We start from the raw sequence: 27415 nt of genomic DNA on the forward strand, positions 1-27415 counted from the left end.
TCCCAAGCCTAAACCAGGAGGAAGCTGAAACTATGAATAGACCAATAACAAGGTCTGAAGTTGAGGCAGCAATTAAGAGCCTACCTCACAAAAAAAGCCCGGGTCCAGATGGGTTCACAGCCGAATTCTACCAGACACACAAGGAGGAGCTGGTACCATTCCTTCTAAAACTATTTCAAACAATCCAAAAAGAGGGAATCCTTCCCAAATCATTTTATGAGACCAACATCATCCTTATACCAAAACCCGGCAGAGACCCAACGAGAAAAGAAAACTTCAGGCCAATATCCATGATGAACATAGATGCAAAAATCTTCAATAAAATATTGGCAAGCCGATTGCAACAGCAAATCAAAAAACTTATTCATCATGATCAAGTAGGATTCATCCCAGGGATGCAAGGCTGGTTCAACATACGCAAGTCTATCAACATAATTCACCACATAAACAGAACCAAAAACAAAAACCACATGATTATTTCAATTGACGCAGAGAAGGCATTTGACAAAATTCAACAGCCTTTTATGCTAAAAACCCTCAATAAACTCGGTATCGATGGAACGTATCTCAAAGTAATAAAAGCTATTTATGACAAACCAACAGCCAATATCATACTGAATGGGCAAAAACTGGAAGCATTCCCTTTGAAATCTGGTACTAGACAAGGATGCCCTCTCTCACCACTCCTATTCAATATAGTACTGGAAGTTCTAGCCAGAGCAATCAGGCAAGAAAAAGAAATAAAGGGTATTCAAATAGGAAAGGTGGAAGCCAAATTGTCTCTATTTGCAGACGACATGATAGTATACCTAGAAGACCCTATCGCATCAGCCCAAAAACTCCTGAAACTGATAAACAACTTCAGCAAAATCTCAGGATATAAAATCAATGTGCAAAAATCACAAGCATTCGTCTACACCAATAACAGACTTAAAGAAAGCCAAATCAAGAGCGAACTGCCATTCGCAATTGCTACAAAAAGAATAAAATACCTTGGAATACAACTCACAAGGAACGTAAGGGACCTCTTCAAGGAGAACTACAAACCACTGCTCAACGAAATCAGAGAGGACACAAACAGATGGAGAAACATTCCATGTTCATGGTTAGGAAGAATTAATATCGTGAAAATGGCTATACTGCCCAAAGTAATTTACAGAATCAACGCTATCCCCATCAAGCTACCATTGACTTTCTTCACAGAACTGGAAAATACCACCATGAACTTCATATGGAACCAAAAGAGAGCCCGCATAGCCAAGTCAATTCTAAGCAAAAAGAACACAGCGGGGGGCATCACACTACCGGATTTCAAACTATACTACAAGGCTACAGTAATCAAAACAGCATGGTACTGGTACCAAAACAGAGATATAGACCAATGGAACAAAACAGAGGCACCGGAGGCAACACAACATACATACAACTATACAATCTTTGATAAACCTGACAAAAACAAGCAATGGGGCAAGGATTCCATGTTTAACAAATGGTGTTGGGAAAACTGGCTAGCCATGTGCAGAAAGCAGAAACTGGACCCCTTCCTGACACCTTACACTAAAATTAACTCCAGATGGATTAAAGACTTAAACATAAGACCTGGCACCATAAAAACCCTAGAAGGAAATCTAGGCAAAACCATCCAGGACATAGGAGTAGGCAAGGACTTCATGAACAAAACACCAAGAGCATTGGCAACAAAAGCCAAAATAGACAAATGGGACCTAATCAAACTCCACAGCTTCTGCACGGCAAAAGAAACAGTCACTAGAGTGGATCGGCAACCAACAGAATGGGAAAAAATTTTCGCAGTCTACCCATCTGACAAAGGGCTGATATCCAGAATTTACAAACAACTCAAGCAGATTTACAAGAAAAAAACAAACAAGCCCATTCAAAAGTGGGCAAAGGATATGAACAGATACTTTACGAAAGAAGACATATATGAGGCCAACAATCATATGAAAAAATGCTCATCGTCACTGGTCATCAGAGAGATGCAAATCAAAACCACATTGAGATACCATCTCACGCCAGTTAGAATGGTGATCATTGAAAAATCTGGAGACAACAGATGCTGGAGAGGATGTGGAGAAAAAGGAACACTTTTACAGTGTTGGTGGGAGTGTAAATTAGTTCAACCATTGTGGAAGACAGTGTGGCGATTCCTCAAGTCCTTAGAAATAGAAATTCCATTTGACCCAGCAATCCCATTACTGGGTATATATCCAAAAGACTATAAATCGTTCTACTATAAGGACACATGTACACGAATGTTCATTGCAGCACTGTTTACAATAGCAAAGACCTGGAATCAACCAAAATGCCCATTGATAATAGACTGGATTGGAAAAATGTGGCACATATACACCATGGAATATTATGCAGCAATCAGAAATGATGAGTTCGTGTCGTTTGTAGGGACATGGATGAATCTGGAAAACATCATCCTCAGCAAACTGACACAAGAACAGAAAATGAAACACCGCATCTTCTCACTCATAGGTGGGTGATGAAAAATGAGAACACATGGACACAGGGAGGGGAGTACTAAACACTGGGGTCTATTGGGGGGAAAAGGGGAGGGCCAGTGGGAGGGGGAGGTGGGGAGGGATAGCCTGGGGAGAAATGCCAAATGTGGGTGAAGGGGAGAAGAAAAGCAAAGCACACTGCCATGTGTGTACCTACGCAACTGTCTTGCATGCTCTGCTCATGTACCCCAAAACCTATAATCCAATAAAAAATTAAAAAAAAAAAAAAAAAAAAAAAAAAAAAAAAAAAAGAAAATGTGATATATATATGCACCATGGAACACTATGCAGCCATAAAATGAATGAGTTCATGTCATTAGCAGGAAACGGATGGAGCTTGAGGCCATTATCCTTAGCAAGCTAATGCAGGAACAGAAAACTAAATACCAAATGTTCTCACTTGTAAGTGGGAGCTAAATAATGAGAACACATGGACACAAAGAGGAGAAAAACAGACACTGGGGCCTCCATCCATTGAGAATGGAGGATGGAAGGAGGGAGCGGATCAGAAAAAAATATCAGGTACTAGGCTTATTACCTGGGTAATGAAATAATCTGTACACCAATCCCCAATGACAAACAGTTTACCCATATAACAAACCTGCACATATACCCTGAATGTAAAAGTAAGAAAACAAATACAACTAGTCCTAGGTTCTGCATTTTATCTATGAACAACTTAGAAAGAAAAGAGATCAAAATTATTTTACGTATTTTTATATGCAAGGAGGGGAGTTAAATATTAGAACTTGGTTTGCTAGCTTTCTACCACTTTAGAGAAAATTCAGTAGCTTATGACATTTTATTCTTTAAATACAGTTCACTTTGTTCATATACATCACATTAAAATTGAACATCTCCAAAATCTTAGTCCTTAAGGGTAATCTAATCAATAAAATATAGATTCACCTTTTTTGGTCTACTTTTTTCTGCTAAAAATTATATCTATTTCTTAGAAGGAAAACAGATGAAGAATCAGCCTTTTATTTCCTTAGACATTTAGCTTCTTCAATCAACTGTAGCATAGGTTTAATATCATCTCTTCATGATGACAGCCTATGTATAGCAAGAGGACACAAGTTTTGATCTTTCTTAAGGACATAAATACCAAGTATAAAAGTGGGCCTAGTGTGACTGAAGTTAAAATAATTTAATTAATAGAGAAAAATATGTCTCTTATTGCCTATTAGATGACATTTAGATCTGTTGAGACCACCTTTCAGATATGCTAAGAAAAGCCTGGTGAAAAAAAGCAAGAACCAAGGTTCATTTTAAAACTTTTGGTATGATAAATTTCAGGGATGAGTTGCCATTAACAAGGATGAAGAAAACAGTATTAGGGCTTTGATAGGTGCTATAAACTGAGTATGTTAAGTTTGAGTAGCCTATGAGATATCCGAAGAGAAAAATACACAATAGGAGGCTGGACATATATGGTCTGATGTTAAGGGCAGAAGTCTGTTCCAGAAATAATATTTTGAGAATAATTAGCATGTACATTTTATTTAAAGCCATGATACTGCATAAAATATTGTAAAGAGTGAATACAGAAAGGAAAGGGAGAACATTAAGCTTAAACACTGTTTCACACACACATGGATCCAAATGGCCAGTAATTTGTTTCAGAACTTTTCCTTATTCATTTATGACTGAAACCAGAATAATGTTTTCCTTCCAGTTTCATTCTTTTCTGATTTTGGTAAAGAAAAATATTTTCTAACCTTATATTTTTCAGACATGTATATTGCCTTATAAGTTCTACTCTCTAAAGCTGTTGATATCAGAATTATCTATGCCTAGAAACTGTGTTCAAATTTGAATATAAAACAATCTCAGTCTAATATTCTTTAGAAGAACATGTTTCACTTGTGTGATTAAATTTCTGTCTTCTCAGACTTTCTATACCCTCTTCCAGAATTTTTGTAGCAATATTCTCCTAGAAATTCATCCATTTCATGTAAGTTTCTAAATTTATTTGCATAGTTTCCAGTATTTTCTATTATATTTTTAAAATATATTATATCTGTAGTAATTATAACATTTCATCCTTAAGACTGTAAATTTTTTGACTTCTCCCTCCATTGGTTTGTCTAATTAAAACATGAATACGGACATTTAAATTTTACTGAAGGCATGTTGTTTTGATTTTATTTCTGCTCTTGACTTTTTCTCTTTCCATTTACTTCCTCTGCATTTATTCTACTTTTCCCTGTTTTCTTGAGATGGGAAGTTAGCTCATTAGATTTCAGCCCTTCTGTCTTTTTTATAAAGACTAACAGGAGCCAACTACATTTTTTAAATTTTTATTATCACTCGGTCCTTCGAGTTTTAAGTATCCATTTTGATTTCATCTTTGTCCCATGAATTATTTACGTTAGTCAAGTTTTTATGATTGATTCTAACTTGTTACAAATTTAAGAATATTTCCCTAATAATACCAAATATGTGAAATATAATGACATTTCTATGTACTAGAGTTGAAATTTATAATCTGATTTGGGGTTCTCCATTTTGACATTTCTATGTACTTGAGATTAAATTTACACTCTGATTTGGGGTTCTTCATACAGTCTTTATATCCAACTTACCAACTGTTTAAAAAAATTTTTTTATTCTTATAATTTAAGTTCTGGGGTACATGTGCGGATTGTGTAGGAGTGTTACATAGGTATATAAGTGCCATGGTAGTGGTTTGCTGCATTCATCACCCCATCGTCTACATTAGGTATTTCTCCTAATGCTATTCTTCCCCAATACTCCCCACCCCCTGCTATTCCTCCTCTAGCCCACCATCCAGCAGACCCTGGTGTATGACATTCCCCTCCCTGTGTCTGTGTTCTCATTGTTCAATACCCAATTGTGAGTGAGAAGATGCAGTGTTTGGTTTTCTGTTCTTTTGTCAGTTTGCTGAGAATGGTGGTTTTCAGTTTCATCCATGTCCCTGCAAAGAACATGACCTCATCTTTTTCGTGGCTGCATAGTATTCCATGGTGTATATGTGTCATATCTTCTTTATAGAGTCTATCATTGATGGGCACTAGGATTGGTTCCAAGTCTTTGCTATTTTGAACAGTGCCACAATAAACATACATGTGCATGTGTCTTTATAATAGAATGATTTCTAATCCTTTGGGTATATAACCAGTAATGGGATTGCTGAGTCATATAGTATTTCTATTTCTAGATCCTTGAGGAATCCCCACACTGTCTTCCACAATGGTTGAATTAGTTTACACTCCCACCAACAGTGTAAAAGCGTTCCTATTTCTTTACATCCTCTCCAGCATCTGTTGTCTCCAGATTTTTTAATGATCGCCATTGTAACTGGTGTGAGATGGTATCTCAGTGTGGTTTTGATTTACATTTCTGTAATTACCAGTGGTGATTAGCTTTTTTTCATATGTTTGTTGGCTGCATAAATGTCTTCTTTTGAAAAGTGTCTGTTCATATCCTTTGCCCACTTTTTGATGGGGATTTTTTTTTCTTGCAAATTTAAGTTCTCCATAGATTCTGGGTAGTAACCCTTTGTCAGATAGGTAGATCGCAAAATTTGTTTTTCCCATTTTGTTGGCTACCGGTTCACTCTATTGATAGTTTATTTTACTGCACAGAAGCTCTTAAGTTTAATTAGATCCCATTTGTCTATTTTGGCTGTTGTTGCCATTGCTTTTTGTGTTTTAGTTATGAATCAACTGTTAATCATCACTATTTACTAGCTATTTTCTGTTGTCTTGAAAGAAAGAAAGGGGCATTATGAAATCTCCCACCATGCTGATGTAACTGTATATTTATTCTTGTTATTCTGTGAATTTTTGCTTTGTGTATTTTGAAGGTATTTTCAAAGGTATATACAAGGTTTTTTGTTTTTGTTCTTTGACAGAGTCTTGCTCTGTCACCCAGGCTGGAGTTCAGTGGCACAATCTTGGCTCACTGGAACTTCTGCTACCTGTGTTTAAGCAATACTCCTGCCTCAGCCTCCCAAGTAGCTGAGACTGCAGGCATCCACCACCATACCCAGCAAATTTTTGTATTTTTAGTAGAGACAGGGTTTCACCATGTTGCCCAGGTTGGTCTCAAACTCCTGACCTCAGGTTATCTACCCACCTCGACCTCTCAAATTGCTAGAATTACAGGTGTGAGCCACCATGCCTGACCCAGTATGTATAAGTTTTAGAACTTTTATGTTTTGCTCCACTTTTGGCAAAATAATATTAACCATAATGTCTATTTTGATGGAAATAAATTAGGTGTCTAAGCAGATCAATCATTTCTGGAAAATCTGTTTCCATCCTTCCAACTTTGATATATGTGGGTTTTTTTGTATTTCTTAAAAACCATATATTTTGCATGTTGACACTTTATTCTGAACATTTTTACATTTATATATGTATTGAGCAAATAGTTCTAGGACTACTGTTGTATTTTTCTTTTCTTTTTTGAGATGAAGTTTTGCTCTGTCAACCAGGTTGGAGTGAAATGGCGCTATCTTGGCTCACTGCAACTTCCAGCCCCAGGTTCAAGTGATTCTCCTGCCTCAGCCTCCCAAGTAGCTGAGATTACAGGCACCTACCACCAGCCCAGATAGTTGTTTTGTTTTGTTTTGTTTTTGTATTTTTAGTAGAGACTGGGTACCACTACATTGGCCAGGCTGGTCTCGAATTCCTGACCTCAGGTAATCCACCCACCTTGGCCTCCTAAAGTGCTGGGATTACAGGTGTGAGACACCGCAGGCAGCCACTGATATATTTTTCTACGATTTTATCTTTTCTTTTGTGCTCATCTCACATTTTTCTTTGTTTTCCTTCTTGCTTGCTTTACTGCATATTGATTGAGAACTTTTCCTTTTATCATTCTTTTACTTTAATTGCTTGCAAAGGAGATGCTTCATTAGTGACTATCCTTGACAATTTCTTATAGCATAATAAAGTCTAGGTTTAGTCACTATCTCTACCATCTTTATAAATAATAAAAGGACTTGTGACTATAACTCCCCTCCATATTGTTTTTAATCTAATATCTCAGATCCAAATTATTTTAAATGCAAATCAGACATTCTTATATATTTCATGTAATGAATGCCCTTTGTATTTAAGAGCTTAACAATTTATTTTTTCATCATACCTACTTGCATCTAAGACCATTAAAACATATTTTTCTACTTATTCTAATTCTTCATACACATTTTAGGAGTTTTTGTAGTAAGGGGCTACTGGGGCAAAATCCCTGTTTCTTTTATTCTGATAATGTCTAATTGTCTTTTACTCTGAAGAAATAATTTTGTTGAGTTCAGAATTCTAGGTTAATGGTAAATTTTTCAATATCTTGAAAATATTTCCCTTTGCTTTTTTATTCTTGCTCATTGTTATAGATAAGAAGTCTAATGTCAGTCTAACTTTCATTCCTCTGTAGGTTATCTGTCTCACCCCTGGCTAACACAAATTTATCTTTGTCTTTGGATTTCTGCACTTTCACTGTGATATGACTGAGATTGGATTTCTATTTATGTATTTTTACCTGTTACATAATGTGCTTTCTGTTTAAGTGGTTTATGTCACTGTCTCTGGAAAATTTTTCTTTAATATCCTTCATATATTACTCCATCTCCATTTTTTAAAAAATTCTTTCGACATACAAGAATGCTGTATATAATTAACACATACAACTTGCTGAGTTTGGAGATAAGTATAAATTCATAAAAACTTTACCTCAATCTGTGACATAAACCTATTCATTATATCCCAAACATTCCTCCAGTTCTAGTATTATTATTATTAATATTTTGTAACAGAACACTTAAGGTCTATCCTCTTAGCAAATTTTAAGTAAACAATAGAGTATTGTTAACTATAGGCAATATGCTTTACAGTTAATCTCTAGGAGTTATCTGTATTATATAACCTAAACATTGTACCCTTTTACAAATACCTCTCCATTTTTCTCTTCCCCTAGCTCCTGGCAGGAAGCAGTGCACATTATACTTCTTTTAGTTTGTATTGGATTCATAAGGTAAGTTGTATTATGTATTATTTCTGTTTCTATTTCTGGCTTATTTCATGTAGCATAATGTCCTCCAGGTTTATCTATGTGGTTACAGCAAATGGCGGGATTTTCTTCTTTTTTTTAAGGGCTGAGTAGTATTTCATTGTGTATATATACCACATTTTCTTTTTCCTTTCACCTGTCAATGGACATTTAGGTTCTCTCCATATCTTTGCTATTGTAAATAATGCTGCAATAAACAATAGAGTACAGATAATCTCTTTGAGATTCTCATTTAATATTTTTTAGAAATAGCCCCATAGGTGGAATTGCTGGATCATATGGTGATTCAATTTTTAGCTTCTTAAGGAATCTCCATACTGTTTTCCAGAGTGTCAGTATGAATTAACATTCCCGTCAACAGGATACAAGGGGCCATTTTCTCCACATTTTTGTCAACTTTGTCATCTCTTGATTTTTTAATAATAGCCATTCTAACAGGTGTGAAGACATATATCATGTGGTTTTGATTTGCATAGCCCTGATGATTAATGATTCAGAGCATCTTTGCATATACACGTTGGCCATATATATGTCTTCATTAAAGAAATGTCTGTTGAGCTTATCTGCCCATTTTTAAATTGGGTTATCTGATTTTTAATACTGAGTAATAACTATTCCCATTTTCTTTATTCTCCTCTTTGAAAACTACCACTGAGATAAATTATATGTTCATATTCTACTCCCCACCCCCATCTCTATTGCCTTCTTGCTCATATTTTCCCCCTTCTTAGTTTTTGATAACACATTCTGTATATTATCTTTTAGTTTTCTCTTAATTCATTTTTAACTAATATATAATACATTCATTTTCTAATTTTTAATTTTAGTTTAGATTTCTTTATACAAAGTTTACAATGTTTTATTTCTTTAAAAAAATCAGTAACATTTATTTCTATAATAATTTACCTATTTATTTCATACTATACCTCTTGCAATTCTAATATCTGAAATTCTAGGATAGGTAGTCTAAATTCACCCTGTGTTGTATGGGCTGACTTTGCCTAATGATGGCTTGTTTTCTTTCTGTGTGTGTGTGTGTGTGTGTATGTGTATGTGCATGTGTGTTTATGAGCTCAGATTTCACTGAGTTTAATCTGTGAGGATACTGAGGTTACTTTTCTTGGTAAAGAATTTGCATTTGCTTCTAACTAATGCTAGGATGCTCCTAAGCTGGTGCTACTTTGACATAATCTCTTATTTGAATATTTCTTTACCCCTTGTGATAATACACACTCAAAAGTTCCTCACCTCACAAGAACAGGCCTACAGTTACACATTTTCAGGTGACATTACTATAATTATTCTTATTATGACTTTTCACTCTCAGTGAGAAGACAGATGCCGTTTTATGTTTGTTCTCTCTGCAGATGTAATCCTCTCTGCCCATTAGTTTACTGATAGAGCCCCAGTTTTATGTGGAACTTGTGTTTAGCTCCCTGACTTTCTTGAGCCTGAGGATCTTATTTATTTTCTACTAAATCATTTAATTCACCTAAAATTTGGGTTCCCAGTATTAGCTTTTAATTCCAGGCCAACACAAGTGTCAGCAGTTGTAGTCATATTATTATATGACTTCAGTTTCATCTATTTTTTTTCCTGGCCTTTAAAGGTTTACTTATACTTCCTTGAAAGCAAAATAAAATATATCTTCTAGGCAGCTTCCAGCATCCTGGTGCTTTGCAGAGGACATTCTGGAAGATTTCACTGTCCTAGCCCTTGAGAATAGAAGTCAGTCCTATCTCAACATCTGTGAAGTAAGCTAATCAAATCTGTATCAGAAAACTAATGTGGGATTTAAGTTTGATGTTGCTTATAACTGCTTAGCTAAAGGACTGACATAAAATTGTGCTCAATAAGTAATGGCTATTACTATTATTGTAGATAGATATTCTCTAAAAATAGACATAATGATAAATTCATAAAGCATAATATGTCACTTATTTTCCTACATTACTTTATAGTCTTCTTTCAATCAATATTCTTCTATTCTGGTCTATCCATGCTAAAGCGAATGTGACACTGAGGGAAAAATTCAAGGTCACAATTACCAGGAAAAATTAATAGGTCCTTCTAGCAGTCTATCATAAATATCACAAATGCTAGTAGAATTAATAAATTTTGATTTTGTCATGTCTTTTTTAGTATATTTGCTATTTCATGTGAGACAAAACAACTTACAGACATCTTTGAAAGTGACTGAAATGGGGGTATTCACAATCCATGAAAGAAATGAAATATCACTCATCAAGAGAAATGGTAAAGGCTTTGGACTTCTCTGTGACTTTAATAGTTAAGACTATAAATTTTATTTTAATTCATCAGCCCTAATACTTTCAAGGTCATGTTTTAAACTTTTCTTAAAAACTGGGAAACTGGTCAGGTGTCATAGCTCACACCTGTAATCCCAGCACTTTGGAAGGCTGAGGCTGGTGGATTACCTGAGGTCTGGAGTTCAAAACCAGCCTGGCCAAGATGGTGAAATCCCATCTCTACTAAAAATACAAAAATTAGCTGGGCATGGAGGCACATGCCTGTAATCCCAGCTACTCAGGAGGCTGAGGCAGGAGAATTGCTTGAGCCTGGGAAATGGAGGTTGCAGTGAGCCGAGATCATGCCACTGCACTCCAGCCTGGCCAACAGAGCAAGACTATCTCAAAAAATAACACACAAAAAATTGGTAAACTAGTTAACTGCCATATTCATTTATTAGCAGTTTTTTATTTTTAATATATGAAAAGGGTCACAGAGATTGGCGGTAGTGTAGCCAAATGGTCATGTGCCTAGGCTTCAAGTGCAAAGAGATGGGTCTAAACACTAAATAGCTTCTTCCTAGGGCCTTTAATATCCTTTACATTTCTATAGAATGGGAATATAAAAATCCTTATATCAGCCAGGTACGGTGGCTCATGCCTGTAATTCCAGCACTTTGTGAGGCTGAGGCAGGTGGATTACCTGAGGTCAGGTGTTTGAGAACAGCCTGGCCAACATGGTAAAACCTCAACTCTACTAAAAAAAAAATTAGCAGGGCATGGTGGCAGGTGCCTGTAATCCCAGCTACTCCGGAGGCTGAGGCAAGAGAATCACTTGAACCTGGGAGGCAGAGGTTGCAGTGAGCTGAGATAAAGCCATTGCACTCCAGCCTGGGTGACAGAGCAAGATTTCATCTCAAAAAAAAAAAAAAGAAAGAAGAAAAAAAAATACCCTGTCTCCTAAAGCTATCTTGAGAACTAGATGAGTAAACACATATCTGACATTTAAAACAGTACCTGGGCCTCTGTAACCATATAGTATTACTAATATTATTATTCATTTTGTTGTATTACTATGACATGTTCTGCTGCTTGGTTACCCTGCTGGAGAATAAAGCTATTAAAATAGTTGTAAAAATAATATGATTTGGTATGTCTTTTGAAGATGTTTCCTGGTTTGCTAACCATCTTTCAAATCATTAATGTGAGTAGAAAATATGGTGCCATATGATTATCAAGAATGAAATATGCCTTTTGAAGTGATGGAAATAATTTATAACATATTTGAATGCAAACTCACACTCTGAAATTAGGAATGGATCTAGCGAATCTCTTTTAAATATTCATAGGCAATAAAAGTCTGGCTGTTTGATTGACTTAACAGGCAATTGAATGTTACCTTAGTCCTGCATAATTGCAGCTATAAGAAACATTAGGTAGGCAATATAAAAACCTGGGAAACCTCTGACATAGGCACTTAATTGATTTTAAAAATGGGCTAAGGTAAATCTTCAAATTAAAGGGCAATTTGTGTATTAATAGAAAAACTGGCTGAGGCAGGAGAATCGCTTGAACCCAGGAGATGTAGGTTGCAGTGAGCCAAGATTGTACCATTGCACTCCAGCCTGAGCTTCAGAAAGAGACTGTAAATAAATAAATGTTTTTTTACTTTAACCAAAAATCAAGAAAATCACCTAAAAAATTGGGAATTCTTGATAATAAGACATTAATGTGCAATATGATTCTTTAAAAACTGATTTAAAAACTCAGTCACTGTAATCATTTTGTTTCTTCCACCCCTCACATAATGTATCCCAAGTCTCATTTGACTGCATCAAAACATGAGTCTTTTTAACTAGATGGTAGAAATATCCAAGGGACTGATTTAGCTAACAAATTATTAGCTAAATAATTTGTTACTTAAGTCTTTATTACCTAAAAAAGACTTTTCAGGTAAGTCTTTATTATCCAAGTAGTTTGGAATTGATCAAAGTGCCTAGTAAAGCCTGAGGAATACAAAATTCCTGTCTCCACCCATTGTTTAAGTTTAACATCGAATCTTTAAGGTCATATCAGCTTATTACAGACTAACACAACATAATTTGAGGAGGATATTATGTTTAATATGATGTAGCTTGCATGAAAGCCATAAAGACTAAATATGCTTTATTTTCATTGTCAAATAACTCTCAGGATATTACTGGTAAAATATGTAATACAAACACAATCAGGACTGATCGTAGTTTCAAGTTGATTTATTTCAGGTTTATTTATTGTTATTTTAACACTGTGGTTAATTGATCATTGAAGTAGAAGTGGAGAACTTACAATTTTAAGACTTAGAGGATGATAAAAATTCTTTTTGTCTATTTTAACATTTTAATGAACTAATGGGGGCATGTGCATTTCATTATATTTCATATTGTAATATCTGTATTTATTTACCTACCACTGCTCTCAATGGGAAATACCTGTGTATGCATATGTGTGTGTGTGTGTTTACACACATATAAACACACATATACACATTTTTTGAGGGCTAGTACTCTAGCATATGATCTAATAAAAATAAAAAGGTTGATAATTCATTGAATTAATCAAATAATTTATTGAATATGTACTATGTTCCTGGAACCACACTAAGTACTTTTAATGAAGTATTTTATATTTTGTTCACCAAAAAAATCCTATGAAACAGGATGAGAAAATGGAAGTTTAAATATGTAACTCAGACAGAGGATCCAAAATGGCCAAATAGGAACAGCTCTGAAGTGCAGTTCCTAGTGAGAACAACACAAAGGGTGAGCGATCATTGCATTTGCAAACAAGTTATTACTGCCCACAGACCAGGAGATTCCCAGGATCTAAGTGTCATGAGTTTCCATCATGGCTGTTTCAGCTGGCACAGTGGATCTCCACACAAAAACTCACACAAATCTGGGCGACTGTTTCAACTAACACCTGGAATGCCTAGGAGACAGAGCAACCCATTCAGCTGAGAAAAAGGGGACTAAAACAGGGAGCTAGGTGATCTGACTCAGCAGGTCCAATCCCCATAAAGATCAGCAATCTGGAATGCTCTGAACTGAGAGTTTTGCAGCAAGTACAGCTGGATCTGGGATGGTCCAGCTCTGTGGGGGGAAGGGTGTCTGCCATTACCAAGGCAGTTCACCACTACAGAGGCAGTCTGCCATTGCTGAGGCAGTCTGCCATTACCGAGGCAATCTGCCATTACAGAGGCAGTCCACCATTACTGAGGCAAACCACCATTACCAAGGCAGTTCTAACTATACCTCTGTAAAGAAAACCTCAAAGAAGTTCGCACAGCAGCTGGGCAGAGCCCACCACAGCTCAGCAACGCCTCCACTGGCAGACTGTGACTAGGCTACCTCCTTGCTGGACAGAGCATCTCTGAAAAAGGCAGCAGTACATTAGGAACTTATAAATAAAGCCCCAACTTCCCAGATTAGGGCACCTGGGAAAAAAGGCAGTTATGAGTTCCACTGCAGGAGACTTAAACATACCTGCCCAGTAGCTCTGAACAGAACAACGGAGCTCACAGCTCAGCACCTGAGCTTCTATAAGGGACAGACTGTCTCCTCAAGCAGCTCCCCAACTCCCATATATCCAAAGAAACACCTCATAAAGGAGAGCCCAGGCCAACATCTGGCAGGTATCCTTCTGGTATGAAGATAAGAGAAGAAGAAACTGGCAGCAACCCTTACTGTTCTGCAGCTGATGCAGGTGATTCCCAGGCAAGCAGGGTCTGGAGAGGACCTCCAGCTGCTCTGTGGCAGAGGAGCCTGACTGTTAAAAGGAAAACTAAAAAACAGAAAGAAATAACTTCAACATCAACAAAAAGAACATCCAGTCAGAGACCCCATCCAAATGACACCCACTACAAAGACCACAGGTAGATTAAATCCTCAAAGATGGAAAGAAACCAGTCCAAAAAGGATGAAAACACTTGAAACCAGAACGCCTCTACTCCTCCAAGAGATAACAACTCCTCACCAGCAAAGGAACAATGCTGGATGGAGAATGAGTCTGATGAATTTACAGTAACAGGCTTCAGAAGGCAGGTAATAACAAACTTCTCTGAGCTAAAAGAACATGTTCTAACCCAATGCCAAGAAACTAAGAACCTTGATAAAGAACGTTTGATGAAATGCTAATGAGAATGGACAACTTAGAGAGGAATATAAGTGAATTGATGGAGATGGGAAACACAACATGAGAACTTCACGAAGCATGCACAAGATTTAATAGCCAAATAGATAGAGCAGAAGAAAGGATATCAGAGATTGAAGATCAACTCAATGAAATAAACTGAGAAGGCAAGATTAGAGAGAAAAAAGTGAAAAGAAATTAACAAAACTTCCAGGAAACATGGGATTATGTGAAAAGACCTAATCTACGTTTGATAGGTGTACCTGAATGTGATGGAGAGAATGAATCCAAGCTGGAAAACACTTTCAGGATATTCTCCAGGAGAACTTCCCCAACCTAGCAAGGTAGGTCAATATTCAAATCCAAGAAAGACAGAGAAAACCACAAAGATATTCCTCAAGAAGAGCAACCACAAGGTACATAAATGTCAGATTCACCAGGGTAGAAATAAAGAAAAAATGCTAAGCCTAGCCAGAGAGAAAGGTCAGGTTACCCACAAAGGGAAGCCCATCAGACTCACAGCAGATCTCTCAGCAGAAACCCTACAAGACAGAAGAGAGTGGGGGCCAATATTTAACATCCTTAAAGAAAAGAACTTTTAACCTAGAATTTCATATTCAGCCAAACTAAGCTTCATAGGTGAAGGAGAAATAAAATGCTTTATGAACAAGCAATTGCTGAGAGATTTCATCACCACCAGGCCTGCCTTGCAAGCTCCTGAAAGAAGCACTAAACATAGAAAGGAGCAACCAGTACCAGCCACTCCAGAAATGTACCAAATGGTAAAGAGAATTGACACAATGAAGAAACTGTATCAACTAATGGACAAAACAACCACCTAGCATCAAAATGGCAGGATCAAATTCACACATAACAATATTAACCTTAAATGTAAATAGGCTAAATGTAAATGGGCTAAATGCCCCAATCGAAAGACACAGACTGGCAAATTGGATAAGAATTCAAAACCCATCAGTGTGCTGTATCCAGGAAACCCACCTCACATACAAGGACACACATAGGCTCAAAATAAAGGGATGGAAGAAGGTTTATCAAGCAAATGGAGAGCAGAAAACAGCATGAGCTGCAATCCTAGTCTCTGATAAAATAGACTTTAAACCAACAAAGATCAAAAGAGACAAAGAAGGGCATTACATAACGGTAAAAGGATCAATGCAACAATAAGAGCTAATGATCCTAAATATATATGCACCCAATACAGGAGCACCCAGATACAAAAAGCAAGTTCTTAATGACTTACAAAGAGATGTAGACTCCCACACAATAATAGCAGGAGACTTTAACACTCCACTGTCAATATTAGACAGATCAACGAGACAGAAAATTAATAAGGATATCCAGCACTTGAACTCAGATCCGGCCAAGCAAACCTAATAGACATCTACAGAACTCTCCACTCCAAACCAGAGAATACACATTCTTCTCAGCACCACATCACGCCTACTCTAAAATTGAACACATAATTGGAAGTAAATCACTCCTTAGCAAATGCAAAACAATGGGAATCATAGCATACAGTCTCTCAGACCACAGTGCAATCAAATTAGAACTCTGCATTAAGAAACTAATTCATAACCACACAACTTCATGAAACTGAACAACTGGCTCTTAAATGTTGACAGGATACACAATGAAATGAAGGCAGAAATAAAGATGTTCTTTAATACCAATGAGAATGAAGACAAAATGTACCACAATCTCTGGGACATATTTAAAGCAGGGTCTAGAGGGAAATGTATAGCAATAAATGCCCATATGGGAAGCCAGGAAAGGTCTAAAAGTGATATCCTATCATCAAAATTGAAAGAGCTAGAAGAGAAAGATGAAGAAAACACAAAAGCTAGCAGAGGACAAGAAATAACAAATAACAGAGCAGGACTGAAGGAGATAGAGACACAAAAAACCCTTCAAGAAATCAATAAATGCAGGAGCTGTTTTTTTGAAAAGATCAACAAAATAGACAGAACACTAGCTAGATTAATAAAAAAGAAAAAGAGAAGAATCAAATAGATGCAATAAAAAATGATAAAGGGGATATTACCACTGATTCCACAGAAATACAAACTACCATCGGAGATTACTACAAACAACTCTATGCAGTAGAGTAAATGTGGAAGAAATGGATAGATTCTTGGACACTTACACCCTCTCAAGCCTAAACCAGGAAGAAGATGAAACCCTGAACAGACCAATAACAAGGACTGAAGTAGAGGTAGCAAATAATAGCCTACCAACCAAAAAGAGCCCAGGTCCAGATGGGTTCACAGCTGAATTCTACCAGACGTACAAAGAGGAACTGGTACCACTCCTTCTGAAACTATTCCAAACAATGCAAAAAGAGGGAATGCTTTGCAAATCATTATATGAAACCAGCATCATCCTGATACCAAAACACTGCAGAGACTCAGCAAGGAAAGAAAACTTCAGGCCAATATCCATGATGAACATAGATGCAAAAATCTTCAATAAAATACTGGCAAACCGAGTGCAACAGTACACCAAAAAGCTTATCCATCACGGTCAAGCAGGCTTCATCCGAGGGATGGAGGCTGGGTCAACATAACCAAATCTATAAACGTAATTCACCACATAAACAGAACCAAAGACAACAACCACATGATCATCTCAATAGATGCAGAGAAGGCCTTTGACAAAATTCAACAGCCCTTTACACTAAAAACTCTTAATAAACTAGGTATCAATGGAATGTATCTCAAAATAATAAAAGCTATTTATGACAAACCCACAGCCAATATCATACTGAATGGGCAAAAACTGGAAGCATTCCATTTGAAATCTGGTACTAGACAAGGATGCCCTCTCTCACCACTCCTATTCAATATAGTACTGGAAGTTCTAGCCAGAGCAATCAGGCAAGAAAAGGAAATAAAGGGTATTCAATTAGGAAAGAGGAAGCCAAATTGTCTCTATTTGCAGATGACATGATTGAATGTTTAGAAGACCCCATCATCTCAGCCCAAAATCTCTGGAAGCTGATAAGCAACTTCAGCAAAGTCTCAGGAAACAAAATCAATGTGCAAAAATCACAAGCATTCCCATACACCAATAACAGATTAAAGAGAGCCAAATCAAGAATGGACTGTCATTCACAATTGCTACAAAGAGAATAAAATACCTAGAAATACAACTAACAAAGAATGTAAAGGACCTCTTCAAGGAGAACTACAAACGACTTCTCAACAAAGTAAGAGAGAACATAAACAGATGGAAAAGCATTCCACATTCATAGTTAGGAAGAATCAATATTGTGAAAACGGCCATACTGCCCGAAGTAATTTATAGATTCAATGCTATCCCCATCAAGCTACCTGACCCTCTTCACAGAACTGGAAAAACCCACCTTAAACTTCATATGGAACCAAAGGAGAAACCACATAGCCAAGTCAATTCTGAGCAAAAAGAACAAAGCTGGAGGCATCACACTACTGGACTTCAAACTATACTACAAGGCTACAGTAATCAAAACATCATGGTACTGGTACCAAAACAGAGATATAGACCAATGGAACAGAACAGAGGCCTCAGAGGCAACACCACACATCTAACACCATATGATTTTTGACAAACCTGACAAAAACAAGTAATGGGGAAAGAATTTCCTGTTTGATAAATGATGTTGGCAAAACTGGCAAGCAATGTGCAGAAAGCGAAAACTGGACCCATTCCTGACACCTTACACTAAAATTAACTCCAGATGGGTTAAGGACTTAAATATAAGACCTAACACCATTAAAAATCCTAGAAGAAAACCTAAGCAAAACCATTCCGGACATAGGCATAGGCAAGGACTTCACGGCTAAAACACCAAAAGCATTCACAACAAAACTCAAAATAGACAAATGAGATCTAATTAAACCTCCAGAGCTTCTGCACAGCAAAAGAGACAATCATGACAGTGAACTGGCAACCAACAGAATGGGAAAGAATTTTTGCACTCTACCCATCTGACAAAGGGCTAAAATCCAGAATCTACAAAGAACTATAACAGATTTTCAAGAAAAAAAACAAACAATCCCATGCAAACGTGGGCGAAGGATATGAACAGACACGTTTCAGTGAAAGCATATATAAGGCCAACAAACATATGAAAAAATGTTCATCATCACTGGTCATTAGAGAAATGCAAATCAAAACCACACTGAGATGCCATCTCACATCGGTTATAATGGCAATCATTAAAAAATCTGGAGATCCAAAATTGACACCCTATCGTCAAAATTGAAAGAGCTAGAGGAGCAAGATCAAACAAACTCAAAACCCAGCAGAAGACAAAAAATAACTAAGATCAGAGCTGAGCTGAAGGAGATTGAGACATGAAAACCCCTTCAAAAAAATCAATAAATCCAAGAGCTGGTTTTTTGAAAAGATCAACAAAATAGACAGACCACTAGCCAGATTGATTAAAAATAAAAGAGAGAACAACCAAATAGATGCAATAAAAAATGATAAAGGGGAAATCACCACAGATTCCACAGAAATTCAAACCATCATCAGAGAATATTACAAACAACTCTATGCAAATAAACTAGTAAACCTGGAAGAAATGGATAAATTCCTGAACTCCTGCGTCCTCCCAAGCCTAAACCAGGAGGAAGCTGAAACTATGAATAGACCAATAACAAGGTCTGAAGTTGAGGCAGCAATTAAGAGCCTACCACACAAAAAAAGCCCAGGTCCAGACGGGTTCACAGCCGAATTCTACCAGACACACAAGGAGGAGCTGGTACCATTCCTTCTAAAACTATTTCAAACAATCCAAAAAGAGGGAATCCTTCGCAAATCATTTTATGAGACCAACATCATTCTGATACCAAACCCGGCAGAGACCCAACGAGAAAAGAAAACTTCAGGCCAATATCCATGATGAACATAGATGCAAAAATCTTCAATAAAATATTGGCAAGCCGATTGCAACAGCAAATCAAAAAACTTATTCATCATGATCAAGTAGGATTCATCCGGGGGATGCAAGGCTGGTTCAAAATACGCAAGTCTATCAACATAATTCACCACATAAACAGAACCAAAAACAAAAACCACATGATTATCTCAATTGACGCAGAGAAGGCATTTGACAAAATTCAACAGCCCTTTATGCTAAAAACCCTCAATAAACTCGGTATCGATGGAACGTATCTCAAAGTAATAAAAGCTATTTATGACAAACCAACAGCCAATATCATACTGAGTGGGCAAAAACTGGAAGAATTCCCTTTGAAATCTGGCACTAGACAAGGATGCCCTCTTTCACCACTCCTATTCAATATAGTACTGGAAGTTCTAGCCAGAGCAATCAGGCAAGAAAAAGCAATAAAGGGTATTCAAATAGGAAAGGTGGAAGCCAAATTGTCTCTATTTGCAGTTGACATGATAGTATACCTAGAAGACCCCATTGCCTCAGCCCAAAAACTCCTGAAACTGATAAGCAACTTCAGCAAAGTCTCAGGATATAAAATCAATGTGCAAAAATCACAAGCATTTGTCTACACCAATAACAGACTTAATGAAAGCCAAATCAAGAATGAACTGCCATTCGCAATTGCTAAAAAAGAATAAAATACCTTGGAATACAACTCACAAGGAACGTAAGAGACCTCTTCAAGGAGAACTACAAACCACTGCTCAACGAAATCAGAGAGGACACAAACAGATGGAGAAACATTCCATGTTCATGGTTAGGAAGAATTAATATTGTATAAATGGCTATACTGCCCAAAGTAATTTACAGAATCAACGCTATCCCCATCAAGCTACCATTGACTTTCTTCACAGAACTGGAAAAAACCACCATGAACTTCATATGGAACCAAAAGAGAGCCCGCATAGCCAAGTCAATTCTAAGCAAAAAGAACACAGCAGGGGGCATCACACTACCAGATTTCAAACTATACTACAAGGCTACAGTAATCCAAACAGCATGGTACTGGTACCAAAACAGAGATATAGACCAATGGAACAAAACAGAGGCACCAGAGGCAACACAACATACATACAACTATACAATCTTTGATAAACCTGACAAAAACAAGCAATGGGGAAAGGACTCCATGTTTAACGAATGGTGTTGGGAAAACTGTCTAGCCATGTGCAGAAAGCAGAAACTGGACCCCTTCCTGACACCTTACACTAAAATTAACTCCAGATGGATTAAAGACTTAAACATAAGACCTGGCACCATAAAAACCCTAGAAGGAAATCTAGGCAAAACTATCCAGGACATAGGAGTAGGCAAGGACTTCATGAACAAAACACCAGAAGCATTGGCAACAAAAGCCAAAATAGACAAATGGGACCTAATGAAACTCCACAGCTTCTGCACGGCAAAAGAAACAGTCACTAGAGTGGATCGGCAACCAACAGAATGGGAAAAAATTTTCGCAGTCTACCCATCTGACAAAGGGCTGATATCCAGAATTTACAAAGAACTCAAACAGATTTACAGGAAAAAAACAAACAAGCCCATTCAAAAGTGGGCAAAGTATATGAACAGATACTTACAAAAGAAGACATATATGAGGCCAACAATCATATGAAAAAATGCTCATCATCACTGGTCATCAGAGAGATGCAAATCAAAACCACATTGAGATACCATCTCATGCCAGTTAGAATGGCGATCATTAAAAAATCTGGAGACAACAGATGCTGGAGAGGATGTGGAGAAAAAGGAACACTTTTACACTGTTGGTGGGAGTGTAAATTAGTTCAACCATTGTGGAAGACAGTGTGGCGATTCCTCAAGGCCTTAGAAATAGAAATTCCATTTGACCCAGCAATCACATTACTGGGTATATATCCAAAAGACTATAAATCGTTCTACTATAAGGACACATGTACACGAATGTTCATTGCAGCACTGTTTACAATAGCAAAGACCTGGAATCAACCCAAATGCCCACTGATAATAGACTGGATTGGAAAAATGTGGCACATATACACCATGGATTATTATGCAGCAATCAGAAATGATGAGTTTGTGTCGTTTGTAGGGACATGGATGAATCTGGAGAACATCATCCTCAGCAAACTGACACAAGAACAGAAAATGAAACACCGCATATTCTCACTCATAGGTGGGTGATGAAAAATGAGAACACATGGACACAGATAGGGGAGTACTAAACACTGGGGTCTATTGGGGGGAAAAGGGGAGGGCCAGTGGGAGGGGGAGGTGGGGAGGGATAGGCTGGGGAGAAACGCCAAATGTGGGTGAAGGGGAGAAGAAAAGCAAAGCACACTGCCATGTGTGTACCTACGCAACTGTCTTGCATGCTCTGCTCATGTACCCCAAAACCTGAAATCCAACAAAAAATTAAAATAAAAAAAATATTCTTGAAAAAAAAAACATCTGGAGACAACAGATGCTGGAGAGGATGTGGAGAAATAGGAACATTTTTACACTGTTGGTGGGAGTATAAATCAATTCAACCATTGTGGCAGACAGTGTGGCGATTACTCAACGACCTAGAAATAGAAATTCCGTTAGACCCAGCAATCCCATTACTGGGTATATATCCAAAGGATTATAAATCATTCTATTTTAAAGACACATTTCTATTACATTTCTATTACACATTCTATTATAACATGCACATGTATGTTCATTGCAGCACTGTTTAAAATAACAAAAACCTGGAACCAACCCAAATGCCCATCGATGATAGACTGGACAGGGAAAATGTGGCACATATACACCATGGAATACTATGCAGCCCTAAAAAATGATGAGTTCGTGTCCTTTGTAGGAACATGGATGAACCTGGAAACCGTCATTCTCAGCAAACTGACACAAGAACAGAAAATCAAATACCACATGTTCTCACTAATAGGTGGGTATTGAACAATTAGAACACATGGACACAGGGAGGGGAGCATCACATACTGGGCTCTGTTGGGAGGGACTAGGCAAGGGATTGTGGGGGGTAGGGTGTTGGAGAAGGATAAGATGGGGAGAAAAGCCAGATATAGGTGATGGGAATGGAGGCAGCAAGCCACATTGCCATGTGTGTACCTATGCAACAATCTCGCATGTTCTGCACATGTACCCCAGAACCTAAAGTGCAATAAAATATATTAAAAACAAAACAAAACAAAAACAAACAAACAAAAAAACACTGACTAGGAGAAATTTGCTATTTTGTTTTAGCATTGTTTTGAAAAATCATACCATGTGTGAAATATGAAATTTATCTATAAACGAAAATTTTAGTATTATTTGTGAAGAAAAAAAGTATGGGGTACTAACAGAATTGCATGTATTACTAGAAAATTACATATGACACAACAAAAATGTGTGGGGTAGAGGGACAGGGATAAAATGAGAGAGAAAGCAAAAAAAAGCAAGAAAGGATACTCAACACATAATGGTTTATCTTGAGTAGGGAAAAGAACTCTGGTCAGAGTATGTAGACCCAAGAAGGTTACTATTCTTGGTATGTCTCAGTTGCCTTTTAAGAATCCTAAGTTATGTTTCTGTGAAATCACATGATATAATAAACATGTAAATAATTGTGTACCCAGTGTGTGGCATTTGAATGTCTCTGAAAACTGAAAGCTGAGCTAATGCTCATTTTATCTGAGAGGCCTGTAACTGCTATACATCAATGCAAATTAGATTAAAGAGATTTTTCACTTATCTTCATACCTCTTCATGTAGTTCCCTCCAACGAGAATTAAATGTCTCAAGTTCCTCATTGATCAGTTCATCCATGACTCCACCATCTGTTAGGGTCTGTGCCAATATGCGAATCTGATTTGGGTTATCCTCTGAATGTTGCATCAAATTTTCCAGTGACTGAAACACATTTGCAATAATTACTATTTCTCTTCTTTTTCTAAATACATTAACATAAAATGCTCAGTATCTTCTGATTTACATACGATTAAGTCATTAGCAATTTAAAGCCAAATTTAGTTGGGATAAAAACACCAAGGAGTATTCTTGTTTCAAAAAAGAGGATGTCATTGTATATGAATCTTCATGGGATTATGACAGCATTGTTGACTGAAAACCTAAAATGTGATTTACAACTACATTTTTCCTTGACGTCCCCTAACTCTAAAACCTGAAGCCATAAAGCACTCAATTTCTCAACTTCTCTGATAGCTAGTGGTGTCCAAGGAACACAATTATGAAAAGGAGTACTCTCTGAATTAGTCATTTTGCCCTTCCTATTTTTTTTCTTTTGCACATACATGGCCTGGAGGTAGAACACTCATCTTTGGACTGGGAGGCAGTGACTATGAGTGTGAGGTCCTTCATGCTCAGAAAGAGAGAGCAATAAGAGAATGTCTACTTCCCTCATAATATGGCTGAAACATTATCATCCCTGGGTTACCTCCATTCAGTATTCTTTTTGTGGTGGTAAAAGATCATTTGTGAGCTTAAGCCATTGTCTGATTTTCTGTTACATACATCCCAGTAATACCTATATCCTATACTGCTCAAAATTGAAAGTTGTCTGGCTAGACAGTATGATGAAAATGAATCTCACTGTCAAGTGTAGGGATGCTAGAAAACAAGTGATTCAATTTAATCTTACTGCACCCCAAACACATCTATAAAATAAGTGATGGAGATATGTTTTAACAAATTTATTAAATATTCTGTTTTTCTTGTTTTAAATAAATTAAAATGTTCTAGTACATATTTGTAATTCTTCCTGGATATTTTTCTTGAATTTTAAGCAACCTCAAAATATTTTCCTCTTACGTTTTGAGAAAAATCAAAATATAGAGTCTCCTAATAACATTTATATTTAAAAAGTCACTATAACCTGTAAAGTACCTAAAAAGCCATCACATTTTGAGTAGACAATGTAATTGTTAATAATTTTTCTTATAATTTATATATTTTATTACTTCTAACAAACCTTAGTTTTGTAAATATTTATAAAATGGATGAAAATAATGTTAATGGATACATTATTTTATATACAAATTTTTATAAATTTAAATATAAATAAATTTTATATATACTGTATTATTTCTTAATACAGTATATACCTTGCTACGTTTTTTTAAAAGTGTACAAAAAGCAACATAGTAAAATTAAGGCATCTGTTATAAATACCTTGAGTTGCAAGAAAACCTAGAAGTTCTATACTTTTTCTCTCCTTGACACATGGTGATCTAGCCTTTTGCCCTCAAAATGTCTTCCCAGATGAACATCAGCAACATTAGCAAAGAACCAATTTTATTTAAAATAGTAAGTATTAATGGTACGGTTTTTTCCCCTTTTTAAAATACTCTTCATTATGGCTTCATAGTTTCTCCCTTTCCTTATCATTCCTTTCTGAACATACCCTAGTTTTTCAGTGCATCACTTAAACTGTGGTATCAAGAATTTAGCATGTTCAATCTGACAATTTCATAGGATAACAGCATCATTGTATCATTTATTCAGGCCACTGTCCTTTTATTAATGTGCTGTAAGTTTGCTGCATCTTTTCTAGAAGATGTAACACACTGCTGGTTCATAGAAATGTTTGGTCAATTAACTTCTCTGGATACAACAAATTTACAATCATGGTTAGTCAAACAGGGACAAAATTAAAGTCCACTGGAGATCTACTTTGCAATATTTAATACCTTTTCAGGTTTTATAATGTTCTTTGGAAAATTAGGAAGTTGGATAAAATGATCCATAGGTGTCTGCTCTGATGTTCTAGGATTACAATTCTATTCTGTCTAAAGAATTATTTTACATTTTCTTCACATCTTGAATAATTTATGCTCCTTATTTTGTATATTTACATGAGGGCTATACTACATATGGCTCTATGTGCATATACTATGTATTCTAAAATTACATATTCATTACATATAGATAAGTCAGAAGTACACTAAAATGCATAGATCTTGAATGTTTAATTAAGTGTCAGAATTCAAAGTCAAAGTTTATAAATGCAAACTCATTTAAAATTTAATTTTTAAAAGTGTCCAAAGTAAAACCTGAAAGTGTACTTATATTTTAAGAATATTTTGAAGATATATTTCAAATATTAAAACATATCCATTTAATAACTCAAAACATTCTGTAAGCTATAAATTTTTGATTTTAAATAAGAATAAAATATTTTCCAATTTAATACATGCAGGTTTTAAACTGGAAATAATGTTTCATATTATCATCCTGATTAGCTCTAAAGCAGTAAAATTATTTATTCACATTATCTTTGCAGGTTTGCGGTAGATTTAATTAGGAAAAGTGTCTATGTAGAACTTAGTGGTATAACAAAAGCAAATTTCCTCTGTAAGAGGTTATTTCAACCTTCTGCAAAATCTGTTGACCTAGAGGTTCTTAGAGAGAACAAAGCCTTTATTCAAAGTACCAGTGCTGAGTTATACATAGTAATTACACTCTCTTGAGTTGTTTTCTTTGGATTTGTCTTCTATTTGGTACTTGAATTCTTTTAATAATCCATATAAATTATCATCATTTGGTTTAATTTACAACTTACATTTAGCACCTCAGAGATTTCCTCAGCTCCGCCAGGAATGTTTTCAGTGGTTTTAAGTTTAAATTCTACTTCATTTAGCCACTTGTTTGCTTTCTCCAAGTATGACAATAACTCATGCCAACATGCCCAAACTTCCTAGGAAAGAAATATATAACACAGATTAAATATTATGGTAGAAAAGTAAATGTGAATCTCTGCCATTACATTTCTGAAAATATAACACTTTATTTTATATTTTTTGTCTTTACTTTGTAGCAAATAATTTAAGATGCAGCTAGACATTTTGACCATCTAATACCTCTGTAATTCAAATCATTAAGGAAACATTTCATTACATGAATGATGAATACATTCAAGATATAGTAATTTACTTTTTAAAATGAAAATATGCATCAATATTGCAGTCTGTGAAACAAAAAAATAAAGGCATATATAAATCTAACATCCTTACACATCAACTGTCACCATTATTCTGTGACATTCTCTAAAATATATCGTATATAAATAATCTGATAGTTAAAACCTAAATGAGTTTAACTATAGCTCTCTTTTCACTAATATTTTATCATATAATTTACTGTATTATGAAGAAGATATTTTTAATGGAAATCTAGGACTTCATTTAGGTGGCACTTTCTTTAACAATATACATTTATTAGGCTATTTTTACTTTTGTTTTCTATCATAATTTGTGGTAAACATCATCATGAATATGGACTATTTTTCCACATTATGATTTCCTTGAGGTATATTATCAGAAATATTACTACTAATTCAAAGTTTGATTATTTTTAAATGGCCATTGATATGTATTATGAAACTGCTTTATATACAAAAGTACTCATAAAAAAGCAAAACTTTAAAATTTCTACAAGAAAATATAGACGAAAATATTTCCGACTTTGGCATACAGAAGAAT

The 27415-nt window shown here is 36.0% G+C and overlaps 1 protein-coding gene across 17 annotated transcripts in view; it reads right to left on the reverse strand.

Moving 5' to 3' along the window:
* Positions 1 to 27415, reverse strand: part of DMD (dystrophin) — a 2312475-nt gene that overhangs the window by 1349896 nt on the left and 935164 nt on the right. For all 17 annotated transcript variants that reach the window (XM_054251383.2, XM_035288503.3, XM_054251382.2 and 14 more), the window contains 2 exons: positions 26497 to 26631; positions 23679 to 23828 (listed from right to left, as the gene is read on the reverse strand). In XM_054251383.2, the coding sequence (XP_054107358.2) occupies positions 23679 to 23828; positions 26497 to 26631 (285 nt within the window). The remainder of the gene's footprint in view (positions 1 to 23678; positions 23829 to 26496; positions 26632 to 27415) is intronic.

This window comes from Callithrix jacchus, chromosome X (assembly GCF_049354715.1).
Source record: "Callithrix jacchus isolate 240 chromosome X, calJac240_pri, whole genome shotgun sequence".
NCBI lineage: Eukaryota > Metazoa > Chordata > Mammalia > Primates > Cebidae > Callithrix > Callithrix jacchus.